The 16176-nt window shown below is 33.1% G+C and overlaps 1 protein-coding gene across 2 annotated transcripts in view; it reads left to right on the top strand.

The window, feature by feature from the left end:
- dbo (Kelch-like protein diablo) overlaps positions 1–16176 on the top strand; it is a 160200-nt gene that overhangs the window by 105004 nt on the left and 39020 nt on the right. For both annotated transcript variants that reach the window (XM_090414919.1, XM_090414918.1), the window contains exons 7-8: positions 3574–3717; positions 9655–9788. In XM_090414919.1, coding sequence (XP_090271045.1) covers positions 3574–3717; positions 9655–9788 — 278 coding nt within the window. The remainder of the gene's footprint in view (positions 1–3573; positions 3718–9654; positions 9789–16176) is intronic.

The raw sequence follows: 16176 nt of genomic DNA on the forward strand, positions 1-16176 counted from the left end.
TCAACTGGCCAACAGATCTAATTAAAAAATTAAAATCCATGCACCCTCTAACTGCAAGACTTTATGAGGTTCCAAAAGTTCACAAAGATGGTATTCCTTTATGCCCCATTGTAGATGGCTTTAACTCACCTACTTACTTATTGTCTAAGCATCTCTCTAAACTCTTACAACAACATATTCATAACTCAGAGAGTTATGTCCGAAATTCACAACATTTTGTGGATAAATTAAAAAACATTACTATATCTGATAATGATCTACTTGCAAGCTTAGATGTCACTTCTCTTTTTAACGTTTCTATGATGGAAGTTATCACAGAAACATATTATTCACGTTCATTGCTATTTTAGTTTGCAACTATAATTTTTAGAATTTACACTTAAGATCTATTTTTTTTTTTTTTTTTTTCTGAAGCCCTACTACACAGACCAAATTTAAACCACAACGACGTTCTTATGAAGTATGGGAAATTGTCATACAAAATTGTAAAATAATTATTAGTTTTTTTTTTTTTTTTTCTGTAACATGTTACACCCATTTAATGAGATTCTGTTGTAATCATGCGCCCTAACTGTATGTTATTCCTATTATTGTTTAAACACTACTGCACTGATGATGTCCTAAGATACTTAGGATGAAATATTTACAATTAAATAATTTTCACTGTGGTTAATACGTGTGTTTCTTTTAATTATGATCTCACCACAGGTTTCGTTACTTAATTAAGATCTATTTTGTGATATGTTTTAACCTCAGTGCTTGTACCCTGACGATGCCAACAGCTTAAGTTTGGTGAAACTAGTCGGTATTAAAATACTTATCCGTTTACACTTGATCAATGTTCCCAAATAGTTATTTACATTAATATTCTTTTAATTTCCAAAAAGTAATTTAGTTTTTAGAAATTAATTTTTATAAGGCATCCTGATGTCTAGAATGGCAGGTTTTGACTAAGCAGATCAAGTTATTAATTAACAGATAGTAATTCCTATCTATAATAGAACAGCATTATAATATTTAAAAAAAATGGAATAAACTCAAATCACCTTCCAACCTTTCTTACCTACCTTCACTTCCTCTCTTCCCAGTGCAGACAAACATAGTGAACTTAGTTTGATTATAAATCTATCCAGCTTTCTCTGGAAGAAATGAGTTTTAATAGGTATGTTTTATTATTTTACTATCTCCCCCCCCCCCCCAAAATCCCCAGGAATGAATTATTGAGGCCCAAACTAAATTATAAAATGACCCTAACAAAAGTATAAACATTGTAATTAATAGCAGAATAATTCCAAAATGAAACCATTCTTGCCTGCTTCACTAAAACTATTAAAAAAAAGTTAAATGTACCTTAATATTATTAAAACTGATAAAGGTGTCATTATTGTCATCATTGATAAAATTGATTACTACAAAATCTTTGACATCCTCTCTGTCCACCAATGTGGGTGTTCTCAAACCCTGGACATTGTCCACATCCTGCTTGTAAATAATCTCAACAAAAATTTTTTAAATATAAAAATATTTATGAACAAGTTCGTTATTCTTCTGGGCCAAATATTATAACAGACAACCTGCAGAAGTTTTTCTTGCCCACGTGAAATCACAACTTCTGTTTCCCTCCCTCTTCATGGGTATTTCCTACTAAGGTTGACATGTCAATGATCTGTTATGTATTGATAGTGAGGATGCCACATTAAAACTGTTTGATTCTTTTGAATACATTTTGCCTGCAGTATCAAATATGATATAAAAAAAATTCATGAAACCATAACAATTTTGTTTTGTATTTGGTCACTTAAACATTAAAACTTGAGCTTTTTGTTGGTTTTATTCGTTGACCAGATATTTGTAAATGATATGCACGAATTGTCAACAAGTTTCACCAGCTATTCTGTCTGGCTTCTTCAGGATAAGTATAACGGTACACACTAACATTTGCTAGTAAAAAAGAAGAATGGAGTAACACAGTCAAACAAATTGGAACTGACGCGTAGCATCATAAGCATGGAGCGTAGTGTCTGTCATTGTTTTTTGAGTGCTTTATATAGTTTTTAGCAAAATGAAATTCTGGTAAGCTGAGTGAATTTATTAGGCTTTTCTAGATGTCTTTCAGAATCATTCCTTCATTTCTGTTTAGATTTTCTCCAGAGCGGAGCACAACTGTGGCTTCTTTGAAGTTTCTAAATTGAAAATCTTTTATATAAGGCATGGAACTGTTATCCCAATCGATGGTGTGGTTAGAGATCAAGAAGCGATGGGCTAATCCTGAAGTATCTGTTCGGTTGTTGTTCACATCTCCTATATATTCTTTTTTTCAAATTTCCAGCTTCTTGATGTTTCTTCTCCACAACAACAACCTCCTGTTGTGCAATATACATCGTCCATAGTCATCCCTTATGCAGCCTCAGTGTCAACAAAAATAGCCAAGCTCCTTAAGTCTTTCAATGTCAGAGTTGCTCTCAAACCTGTCAAAACTATATGCGACATTTTAAGATCTAAGGACATTAATGCCCTCTTCAAATACGCAGGTGTATACAACATCCCATGTTCTTGTGGATTAAATTACATAGGTCAAACATCAAGAAGCCTGGAAATTTGAAAAAAAAAGAACATAGGGGTTCAACAACAATAGAACAGATACTTCAGGATTGGACAACAATAGAGCATATACTTCAGGATTGGGATAACAGCTCCATGCCTTATATAGAAGAAGATTTTTGATGTAGAAACTTCAAAGAAGCCGTGGTTGTACTCTGCTCTAGAGAAAATCTAAACAGAAATCAAGGAATGATTCTGAAAGACATCTGGAAACCAGAATTTCATTTTGCTGAAAACTATATAACGCGCTCAATAAACAATGACTGAGACACCACGCTCCATGCTTATGATGTTATGCATCAGTTTTAATTTATTTGACTGCATTAACGTTAGTGTGTACCAGACAGAATAGCTGGTGAAACTTGTTGACAATTTGTGCATATCATTTATTAATATCTGGTCAACAAATAAAACCAAGAAAAAGCTCATGTTTTAAACCATAACAATGCCATCCATTGTATTTACTATGTTACAATTTATTTGATCTTGTTAGGCCTTTAGAAACTCCAGAGCATATATTTAAGATCAGAATGTCTATTAAAACTATTCCAATCAAAATGAAATACTGCCATCGAAGAAATTAACATGCAAATTGATTCAGAAATTGACATCACAAATCAGGACCAGAATAGCCTGTACTTTGGATTATTAGAAGTGTGTTGAAGAATAACCAGTTAATGAGAAACTTCAAAGTTAAAAAAGTAAAAGAAAGCAAAATGTTAATCTTTTTATAAAAGAAATTTCAGCTCTAAAGATAGTTTTATACCATAGTAACGAGATTGCACATTTTCCTTAATTATGCACTTGCATAAATTCCATGTTGTATTACCTGAGTGGCAAGGTGTTTTTGTACCTTTATATGATATTTGCTGATAAGTAAATTGAAGCTGAAAGTTAGACAATAAAATTGTGATAATAGAAATAATTTTAAAGTTTAACGATCATTAATACAAAGACATTAATACTCTCTAGATATGATCCTCAAACAAACCAGTGGAGTTGTGATGTTGCGCCTACCAGCTCTTGTCGTACCAGTGTTGGAGTTGCAGTTCTTGATGGTTATCTGTATGCTGTAGGAGGGCAAGATGGAGTATCCTGTCTTAATTTTGTAGAAAGGTATATTGGTTATGTAACCCATGTGTGTGGGTGTACATTCTAAATAAATAAATAATTTAATTCTTTAAATCTTAGATCCAATAGATTTGCCATCCTGAATCTTGATAAAGATCTTATTCAGTATCCTACTAAACATCACAGCTTATGGGTAGTTCTTTTTATCAAATCTAATGATCCCATTATTGGATATGAATTTGATTATATTGTGATCATGCTGAAAATTGTATGTTAGTACAGAAGATTGTTTACCCTTAAACAGTCCATGAATTAGATATTGGATATTGAGTCATAAAACTCTAGTTAGCTCTTTATTCTACTCAGAATACAGAGATTACCCAGAAAAATCGACAAGAAAGGATGTGTATGACATCTCAGTGTGATTTGCATTGTCATTTTAATAATTCCATCAACATACAGTTTATGTATTAAAAATCATTATGCTACTGTGTTTTCGAATTGAAAAGTAATTTTAAAAAGTAAATTGAGAAGTATCTTCTTTCAGAATCACTTATGTTTGTTCACATTTAATTTTGGAACTTCACTTTAAAGAACTAAGGTCATTGAAATAATCAAATACTCTACTCAGTTTCATATCATCAGCAGTATGTTTTACTCTGAACATTTGAACCTAAGTCATTTTGAGTATATTAAACAAGGATCCTCCTCCAGTACATTGCTGCTAACCATTTGGGTCTCAAACCACTCCTCAAACCCCCTTCATACACAATATGAAGCAAATACACAATAACCAAATGGTTATTGTGTATTTGCTTCATATTGTGTATTTGCTAACCAATTTGTGTTCATCTTGCTACATAATTGCCAGTATGTATTTGAAGCATTTTATTCTGTGGGCTATCTGTATTAACATTCAGATATCCATAAATTAAAAAATATAAAAATAAATTAATGTTAAGTTAATAATGAGATACTATTTTGTGAAGTTGTTAGTTAAATTTGTTTCTTTTCATATATATCGCAAGCAAGACATTTTAAAATATTGTTTTTATCTTTGGCTACTGAAGTCTTGCTTAGGTGTAAAATAAATTTATTAAAATTAGTTATTAGAGCTTAATTGTAATTTTGTATGAGCTGTCAAAATTAGTGTAGGTGTTGTTTGTTATTTAGACTGAAGTTGTTTACAAAATATGTTGTAATGACAAGAGAAAAGAAGATTACCACTATGTTTTCAGAAGTGATTACATGAATTTACCTCAATGTACAAATCTTATGAAATGGAGAACTTTTATAATATTCATTATGAAGTTGTAATTAAATAGACTTCCTTCATATGAAAAGAACTTTATCTTCATTTCACATACAGTGCCAAGAGCAATAATGGTGGCATACGATTGTGGACTGGAACAGAAATTGCTCTAATGCATTTTCGAGTATGTGCAGAAGTAAAAATAATATTATCGAACATTGCTAAATGTAGCTGTTCGGAAGTAGGAAAGGAACACACAAAGAGAAAAACTGTGGAGTTTGTGTGTCTATGGGTTGGGAAAGGACAAGAATGCCCTCTTGTCCTTTCCCAACCGTCCATAAAATAAAAAATTCCATCAACTAAAATCCTGTATGACATTTTAGAAATTTGTAAGTCACAATCATATCACCCCCCCCCTCTTCCTCCTGCTTACTAGTGTCTGCAGTCTACAAATTCTCAATCTGTCTTCATAATCAGCATTCCATAATCATGATATCATTTTTCACAGTTTCTTTTAGCATAATTCCACCAATATACTATGACATTGAATATCTCATGCCAGAGTGCATTACTTTACATTTACTGAGATTGAACTGATATCCATTTTCACATACCTACAATTCCAGCCTGTTCAAATTGTCCTTCAAATACTGCATATCAGCTGCATTCCTCATTAGCCTACCTATCTTTGCATTATCAGCAAATCGCTGTATGTTACCTGTCAAATCCTTCCCAATTCCATTAATATACAGATTGGATAACAGTGGACCAAGGACTGATCATTGTGGTACACAACTAGTTACCTTAATCTTGTAGACTCATATCTTCCCATATACAACTTTTTGATATCTGTCAGTCCCATATTCTACAATTTTTGCAACCGTCTTCCATGTTGTATTCCAGGGGTGTTCAACCTGTCGATTGCAGACTGATTTTTGGTGTTGATATTTTTTGTATTTCTCCTTACTTAGAAATGTAATTAAAACTGAAAACATAATATTTTATTTATCATTATTTTGTATTATTTTTACTTCGCTTTAAGTCTATTGCTATTGTTTATTTATTTTTCGTTAAAATTATCAAATCAGTAATTTTCTTATAAGTCCGGGTAAATGAATTAATTTGGATCAGTGGAAGTCAAACAGCAATTTGTCCATTGCAATTGTTTTGCTCACCCACTGTCGCATGTACAAGTGGGTTGTGCTCTGATGGTGCTGAGTTGAAAATCAGCGAAATATTAGCAGTCAATAAAACATCTCTTTGATAAAATTGTATGGTGTTGTTAATACCGTGAAAAGTAAGTCATGAACTATAGCTACTCCTTCTTTTCCCTGATTGTTATTGCCTGAATATAACATTTTGTATTTATTGCTTAAAAAAATCTCACCAGTTTTTGTTTCAGTCAACCTTATTATGTTGATCTGGTACTTATCCAGTTCTTCTGCTAGTTCATTTCTTTGCCATTCAGGCTTTTCATGTTGATTATACCAATCTTGAACTCTGGTGATGTTGGGTTGGGATGTGTTTCAGGATTTGTTCCAGTAGCTGACATATCACTGTTTGTCTTAGTTCCCTGACGAAAACAACAGGAGGCCTTGTTTAACCGAACAATGCCCCAGCTAGCATGCAATTCTGTCATGTTGTACCATCATTTTACATTGTGGTTTAAGCTAATAAGAATACAATTTAGTTGGCTAAATCCCAAATTGCCAGCCCATCCTTATCCAGGTAAATACCTAACAGGGTGCTTCACGAGAAGGTGATAATGGGACATTAGGCCAGAAGGACTGGTCGGTTCTCCACATTCCTTATTCCTTTAAAGGCTATGTAGAGGTCTCCTCTCAGTTATACAGCTTTGACTCATAAGCACCCCCCCCCCAAAAAAAGAAAGAAAGAAAAAGTCATATCAATTATATTACTGCCGACGATACCTTGATTCTGGTTCAGAATACAAGATTATACAAAGCATTAAATTGGAAGTGATCATCATTTAAGCGTGATTTTTATCCTGCTTAAAATTCATTTTAAGCAGGATAAAAATGAACATCATATTGAAAAGAAAAATATCTGAGTAAATTTTTTTTTTAAGTACTAGTAGTAAAGTTCTACAGCTTATACAGATGAACTACAACTTTAAGAAAAAAAATTTAAAACTTTGAAAACAAGAACCAAACTTTGGAGTTGCTGCAAACTTTGATAAACAATTCATTGATTCAGGTAGGCATGCATACGATAAATTTGTCTGCAATGATAGAAACAAATAGAACGAACTGTGGGGAACACAAAAAAAAAAGGCAGTCTTGGAAAGAACAAAGCATATAGGAAGTACTGCAAGTGGTCAGCAAATGCCCTAAGAGAATATGAATACAAAGAAAAGTGTAAGAGAGCTAAACTGTGTTTAAAAGTTATTAAACAAAAATCATGGGAAGCCTTTGGTAAGAATACGGAAGATAAATATCAAGAAGGTGGCAAAATGATCTGAATGCTATTAAAAAGAAAAGCTTAGTAATGGAGGAAAGAGCACAGTAAACTGAATCAGATGATAAAGGTGGCATGAAACTAAAGATATTCTGGATATCTGGAATAATTACTTTGGTAACTGTGGAATAGTTGCCAAATTCTGGAATAATTACAGAACAGTGGCAGAAAATATTCAAGGAGGAATGCAGTCCTCTGGAATTAGACAAAGACAATACTTGAATTAAACAAAGCTACTAAAATCCTGAAATGTGGAAAGACAGATGGAGAAAAATGTATTCAACCAGAAATACTCAAATATATAGGTATAAAAGTGACTACACTGCATAATTCAGAAGGTTTGGTCATAATTCTGATTTCCATATTATAGGAGCTCTCATTGTTCTGAAAAAAAGGCTCAGAGGAAGACCCAAAATCTAGGTAGAGGGATGGATGCAGTCAGAACTGTTCTAGAAGATAGAAATATAAGAACTGACAATATTGGAATGCTGATAAGTGATAGGTTAATTTGTTGACAGGACATTAGTAATCACTTAAACTTAATTGTGTAGTACTTTATTTTTTGTACATCTATTTAGGGGACATATTGGGAAATTGATGATGGCACGGTTTTAATCAGTTTTTGAAGCTTAATAGAATTAATCTCAGGTTTCATACAAGAAAATGCTTCCAACTCTGCTTTTATATACAGAAGAGAGGAAACCTTGCTGTATTGAGACTGCTCAATAAATGGCTAATTTAGTATAATATAATAATAATAAGTGTTCCAGGTTGGAATTGCACAAGCATACTTGAGAAGAGTCTAAGAAAAATTGTGGAACATGGAGAAGAACAAAATGAGTTCAGGTGAAAAGTTTTGTAGATCTGGTAAAAGCATATGACAAGGTGCCAAGAGTAAAGGTGTTCAAAATGCTACAGTTATATTTGCTCTGTATAATGTGGAACATTATACATTAAAATAGTCTATATTTAAGTATATCAGCAGTTAGAATTGAAGGAGGTATGGGAAAGTGGTTTGATGAATCAGCTTTGAGAAAAGGGTGCTCTATCTCCACTCTTATTCATCATTTATATGGATTACATTATGAAAGAAAGTGGCATCAAACCTGATATGACGATCAGAGATATCAAACAGCTTTGCAGAATGATGCTATCCTCCTGAACAAATCTTGTGAAATTTAGCAATAAAAAACCAACACTATGAAAATAGGCAGGAACATGGAAAATAAAATTGATTGAATTTTCAATGGAAAACGTATAGAACAAGTAAAATATTTCAACTGTTTATGCACAATTTTTAATGAAGATGGCAAATTAAATATAGAAACAAGAATAAAATAAGTAAAGCTAATATGGTAGAGAGCCAGTTGATTGTACTTATTAGGTAGAATTTAGCCAAAACATTAAACTAGCAGTATACAAGACAATGTTCGAACCAATTTTAACTTATGGATCTGAGTTGGGTTAGTAATAACACTTAATCAAATACTGGAAACCACAGATATGAGAGTTCTTTGAAAAAATTGGAGAGTGAACAGATGGCATCAATGGCAGAATGATATTAAAAATTAATATATTAGGAAGGAACCTTGATATCACTTTAACAGAATGGTATAGGAAAGATTAGCAGTACAGGTGTTTGATACCAAGACAGCAGGAAAAACTCAGAGGAAGACCAAAATCTAGGTAGATGGATGGATGCAGTCAGAAGTGTTCTAGAAGATAGAAATATAAGAACTGACAATATTGGGATGCTGATAAGTGATAGGTTAATTTGACAGGACATTAGTAATCTTAATTGTGTAGTACTTTATTTTGGACATCTGTTTAGGGGACATATTGGGAGATTGATGATGGCATGGTTTTAATTAGTTTTTGAAGCTTAATAGAATTAATCTCAGGTTTCATACAAGAAAATACTTCCAACTCTGCTTTTATATACAGAAGAGAGGAAACCTTGCTGTATTGAGACTGCTCAATAAATGGCTAATATAATATTATATAATAATAATATATGGAATGGAATGGTTAATAATTCAGTTAATTTAGTGTAATTAATAAGATATATAATTCTTAAGCTAATATTGTGACATAATGAAATTGTGAAATTAATGAAAAACAGAACTAAAGAGAGAAAGATAAACAAGAACTCTTAACTTTCCCAAATAAAAAATTATGAAGAGATATTTCAAACTGTGAAACTATGCTTAAATTAAACATTAAATTTTAGATATTAATGTTCTTATTATTAGATATGATCCACAAACTAATAGATGGACAAAAGTCGCACCTATGAGTACAAAACGATTAGGAGTAGCTGTGGCTGTATTAGGAGGATATCTTTATGCAGTTGGAGGTTCTGATGGCACGTCGCCTTTAAATTCAGGTTGGTTTTGCTTTTACTGGAAGTCATTACTGTTACATATTCATGCAGGGGTCATCTCTCCATTGAGTTACCAAGCATTTTGAATTTTTCATTTCATTTCATTTTTTACTCCTCTGTCTTATTAGAAAGTTGTTTCATGATATAATATATGTAAAAATGTGGCTCGTGTACAAAGCATTGTTTTTTTAATCTCACACATGAAAGATTTAGAAAATAGTGCATTATCACTGCAATTAGGCTAAAAGTTATCAAGAAAAAATAAATTATTTTTATTTGATTTAAACAATTGTAGGCAGGAAATTTGGGATGAAGGAAAATAATCTATAATAACACCTGCTTTTATTTCTAAACATTAAATACTAATGAAACATTTCAAACAAGTTTATTTTTATAGTGAGAAATAGAAAAGGGCACAGTTACCCTTGCTCACTATAACAAGCTACTGAAAAGTACAAATCAAAGCCTTGCAGGCACTATGCTAACAAACTCCTTATTGTCCCTCAGATTGTTGACTGTACCACTGAGGTTATATAGAATGTTATCTCTGCTAAGTTCTGTTATTCTGTTCTTAATATGTTCCTTCAAACTGATTATAAAGTAACTTCATTTATAATACATATCCTTTATGGCATCAGCACACACACACACACACAGTTGTCATAGTATAATAAAAAGATTGGGAATAGCGCATTTTATTATTATTAACTGAGACCTCTAGGGAGTCAAGGACTCATCAAGAGAGGATATAAATCACCCAAATCAGCTGTCATATCTTCCCTTAAATTCATTCACACTAGATGCACTCACTACTCTTAAAGACACACTATTCCACTCACTCACTGCTCTCTCGGAGAAAAACCTAGCTCTTATCCCTTTCTTGACTGCAAATAAATTTCACTTCCATAGATTTCCCCCTCCATGTTCTCTCCACACCTTCTATATAACAAAAACTTTCATCACATGAAACCTTATAACACCCATTCAAAAGTTTATAGACCTCTATCATATCACCCCTCTTTCTCCTGTTAACCAGAGTCTGCCTTTCACATATTCTCATTCTGTCCTCATAATCTAAATCCCATAATCCAGATATAATCTTTGCGACTCTTCTTTGAAACCCTTCCATAGCTTCTTTATTCCCTTGGAACCTGGGACCAAATCTGCACACAATAATCCAGGTGTGGTCTTATCAAAGCCTTATAAAGAGGCAAAATGACTTCCTTATCCTTAAATGTCAAGGTTTATTTCAACATCGAATTATCCTCTGCGTTGTATTTGCAACTTTAGCTATGTGACTTTTGAACTTCAAACTCCTATCCATCAATACACCAAGATCCCTCGCCTCTTCAGTTTCTTATAGCATAACCCCGCTAATATAATATGCCACTGGATTCAGCACTTACAAATAATTTTGTAAGTACTGAACATCAGTAACATCCCTGATTGCCCTGCCTATCTTTGCATCATTGGCAAACAATTGCGCATCTGATGTTAAATGCTGCCTGATGTCATTAATGTACAGATTGAACAATAATGACCCAAGGACTGAACCCTGAGGTACATCACTGGTTACCTTAAATCTGGCAGATTCACACCCACTGTATACAACTTTTTGATATCTGTCTGTCAACCATCCCCTAATCCAAGTCAAGAGTTTATATTCTAATCCCATATTTTCCAGTTTATACAACAGCCTTTCGTGTGGTATCCTGTCAAATGGCTTAGAAAAATCCAACATTATCATAGTGTATCCGTTCCCTTTATCCAACTCGGCCGTAACATTGTTATAAGATATGAGCAAATTGCTAAAACATGACCTTCCTTTAGTAAACCCATGCTGCTCCTTGCAGAGTATAGCTTGTTTGTCTACTCATTTCTGAATGAGAGTTCTTACTAACTTCTCTAAAATCTTCACTACCACACCAGAGATACTGATGGGTCAGTAGTTAGACACATCATTTTTGTACCACCTTTGTACAGTGGAACTATCATACATTCCTTCCATTTCTGTGGTATCATTCTTGAGCTGAGCCTCAAGTTATACAAACATGTGAAAGGTGTAGCCAATTTGGCTAAACATTGCTTTAGCAAACAGCCTGATATTCCAAATGTCTCTATAGACAAATTCTTATCCAGATTATGCAACAGTTCTTCCATTTTCATGAACCTCTAACTCTTCATTCAATATAGCAGTAGCACTGTGCACTATGTTACATACATCGTTGATATATCTTATCAAAGTGAGCACTCCATTAGCTTCTGACATTCAAGTACCATCTGCATTCAATAAAGTTATAGTTATTCTTTTATGTTCATTCTTTCTTTTGCTTGCAGCATAACGATAAAATTCTTTTGGATTGCCTTTAGTTTGTATGGCAAATTTCTTTTCATACTCCGATTTAGCTTTTCACACAATACTTTTTACTTTTCTGGCCTGAGCTTTATATATTTCATAACTCTTCTCACTATTATTCTCATGATATTCTTTCCACATCATCTTCTTGGATCTCTTGCTTAATAAGGTTGCACTTTCAATCTCTTTATTCTTCAAACACTAGGGATACATTCAGATACTGCCTCATTTAAATACTTTTTTAAAGATTCCCATACATTGCTGACATTTTTCTCATTCAGTAACTGATACCATGAGACCAAAGATAGTATTCGCCTAAGTTGATCACAATTTCCTGCTTTGTAGTTCAGCATGTAACCTATTTTAATCGGAGCATCAGATTAAAGCACAACATGATCACTGTAACCAGTTGGTAGTAAAATACCTATATTCTTAACAGACCCCATTCTGACACTATGAGCAAATCCAACACTCTTTGACCTTGAGTTCCTTCTTTCACATGCTGCTTGAGAAAGTTGCCTGCTAACACTTCAATAAATTCCTCTTCTTTCTTATCATGGGATTTCTCTTCTACCAAATCAATGTTTGGAAAATTAAAGTTCACCCATAATGATCATTCGTTTGATACCCACAAGGCTAAATTGGCAATGCATTTCTTCTTCCCTGGCAACTGAGTCGCCAGGTCTGTAGCAACACCCCACCATATATTTCATTCTGTTAACCTCCACTTCACACCAGATAAACTCACTGCTACATGGGACATTGTTTTCTTGTATTTCTAAAATAACTGGACTTAAGTTATTTGATATCATTAGTAGTACTCCTTCTCTCATTCCTAAAAATAGTATTCCCATTATACTCGATCCCACTTACCATATCTGATTCTGATAGCCAGGTTTCACTAATAGTAACAATCTTAGGCCACATTCTGTTCAGTAAAGCAACAAACTCTCAACCCCTTTGTTTCTGATGCTCTTGGCATTTGTGTATAGATATAATAAATGACCACGTAGCCTATTCTTATAATTAGATATGCAGTCTCTTTGGTCTTGTTCTAGAATCCCCCTCCCCCCCTGCAGATATATTTAAAAGATCCAAAACCAAAGTATATATTTCTATCCCTTTGCCAGATACATAACCATATTCAAAGCAGTTCGTATCTTTATCACGTTTGCATACCATAGCTAAAACTTTCACACACATTTTTCCCATTCCTCCCTTGATGATCTAGTTTCCCTGATTCTCTGTATTAGGACTCATAAGAAGTAATTTTTCCTAGCTCCTGATGCCAAATGAATTCAGGCCATCCTTGTTATACATCTTTTCTGACATCAACCACACTCCACACATCTCAAAACTCTCATCCATTTCTTCTATACAGCCTGCACATGAAATTGTTTGCTTTCATAGTCCTTCTAAAATGTCAGTACTGTCATTTGATAAAATAAATAAAAGCATGCTACATTGAAAACGGTATTTAAATGATTATTTCAAAGTATATTCTTTGCAGTTAGTATTGGTTAGAAATGGTAAAGTAAACCTCCCAGCACTGCTCAATTCATTGCATGCACACAGTTAGATCATGTACTTGCATTCTTTAGATAGTGCATGCTACAACTTTCTTCACTAAAAGTCTATTATTGATTCAACAACACTCTCACTGTTGTAAGTGTTAAATGATGCTATGACCAGCAATTATAATTATCTTATATATATATATATATATATATATATATATATATATATATATATATATGCACACAAATCATATCATCACTTGCGTTATACTGTGAAGACTTTGCCAAATTTATAGTTATTCAATGAAAAGAAGAAAATAAACATATGGATACTGAGGTATACTTAAAATAATGTATTCATAAAAATATTACAGCAGAAAACATTCTTGCGAATATATTAAAATATCTTTATAGAAAGAGTTCACACCACCTCTTAGATAAATGACGGTGATAGCACGAGAAATGTTTATTTCAATTATCAGTTCTTTTATAAAGGAAAATAACTATTATGTCTCACCATTGTTCAAGGAAACTGAGTATAACATTGATGCTATAGAAATTTGACTGCATCTTTTCTGTTGTTATAGTGAATGAACTCACTGTTATGGTATTTGCTATGAGAGTCAAATGTTATATCAGATTCAATAAAGGTATATTTTTCTCTGTCTCAGTAAAAGAATTGTATATTTTCATTTTACATGTTTGAAAAATAGTCAAAAGCTATTGAGTTTGATAAATGACGGCTGTTCCTTTTTCTCCACTCCAGAAGGAAAATCTTGCTCTGCCACTTTGTTCATAAACTATAGAAATCCATTATATTTCATTTTTCTTGAGGGATAGATCTTCATTTTATTTTTTTATCATTAGAAAATATTTATATTTGATTATTATCATATTCTGATTTATTTACAATCATTACCATTAATATTAAGACATCTTCATTAGTTTTCCTGTCAACAGTTCAGTTTAAGATAAACTGTTATATAAGAGTCTGTAAACTGTTTTCATAGTGCATAGGGATATGATTATGGACTTACGCATTATTATTATTATGCTACACCTCCAAGCAGCTTAAGGGCTTATCGCAGGAGGACACTCTACTCTACCCTGCTTCATAGCTCTCACTGGCTCTCATACTACTTAATTCTCCAAATACACACAATGACACTACTACCATATCTCTCATCACAACCAACACAATAGTTTTTTGTCTGTAAAATGCATGTATTCTCATAGCCAATTTGACTGTATGCAGGATGAAAAACCTAAGTTTCCAGGAGAAAAAAAAAACCTGCTACTTTTTAGTGTTTTTAAAGTAATTTCCTCCAACCTTACATCAAATTTAATTATATCAGTAGGTCTTAAGGGGATGAAGAATTCCAAACAAATCTGTAAGTAATCTGAGTAGTTTAAAAAAAGTTTTTCTCTGTTTTACATCATCTGTAAGCAAATGCCTCCCACACACACAAAAAATACTAAGATCCAGCCATGCCTGGTGATAACAGAGTAATTTGGATTTCACTAGTGTATAAAGATCATTAAGAGATATGAAGTGCCATAACTGGAAACTGGGCAGCATCAGAGAAACATAGATTTTTTTTTTTTTGTGCAGTTTTTGTCAATGGATACATGCTAGCTGCAAAAAATCATTGAATTGGTGAAGAGCCAACCTCAATAAGCCAACTTCTGAGCCAACCTCAATAAGCTATTTTTCCATCCTCTGTCTCCCTTCATTTAAACAGTTTAACTTTGAAAGCACATTGGCAGTCTGGAACAATGCTTTATCACTCTTGATGAGATGCTTTCTTGCAAAACAAAATCATTAGAAAGAAACTCAAAGTGATTTGCAGTCAGCACCTTAATGGTAACATGCCTATCAGTGAAACCATTAGCAAGTTTCATAACCTCATTTTATAAATGGTTCAGGACTTGATTGAAGCAAAAATAAATAAATACTGTCACCCTCATCTCCTCAGAAAAAGACATGACAAATGGACATTAGCAAGCTCATCAAAAAATGTTACTGATAACGCCAGGTGGTGTATCATGGTACAACTGTGTTTAGAGAGGCCCTGAAAGCTAAGTTTTGTAGTTTTAAAAATATAGCATTACCAGTTAAAAAAAATTGTGTTAGAATTAGACTGTATTGTGGAGTTAATTAGTTTAAGTTAAAAGTTTTGTTTTCAGTATTGTTAATTTAGTCTTTTGCACAGTGAGTTACGTAGTGTAGCACATGGCACTGATTCGAAGAAAAACAATGGCATACAAGGCTTCATTGTTTAAAGAATTTAATCAAAGGGACTTCGTGCCGTGCAGTGTCTCAGAAATGTATACATTACCGAAGGCAGCTGGAATTTGATTTGAAAATGATAGTGGTGGGAAAGTGTGCTGAAAATGCTATGAGCAAGGAACAAAAGTGTGTCTTAGGTCACTAAATTGAAGTAGTGGATGGAACTCAGAATACAATTAAAAATGTGTGTGATGTAATGCCTTCTGGCATTACATCACACACATTTGA

This window comes from Typopeltis vanoorti, chromosome 26 (genome assembly GCF_054136105.1).
Source record: "Typopeltis vanoorti isolate ZY-2024b chromosome 26, IOZ_Tvanoo_1.0, whole genome shotgun sequence".
In the NCBI taxonomy this organism is placed as follows: Eukaryota; Metazoa; Arthropoda; class Arachnida; order Uropygi; family Thelyphonidae; genus Typopeltis; species Typopeltis vanoorti.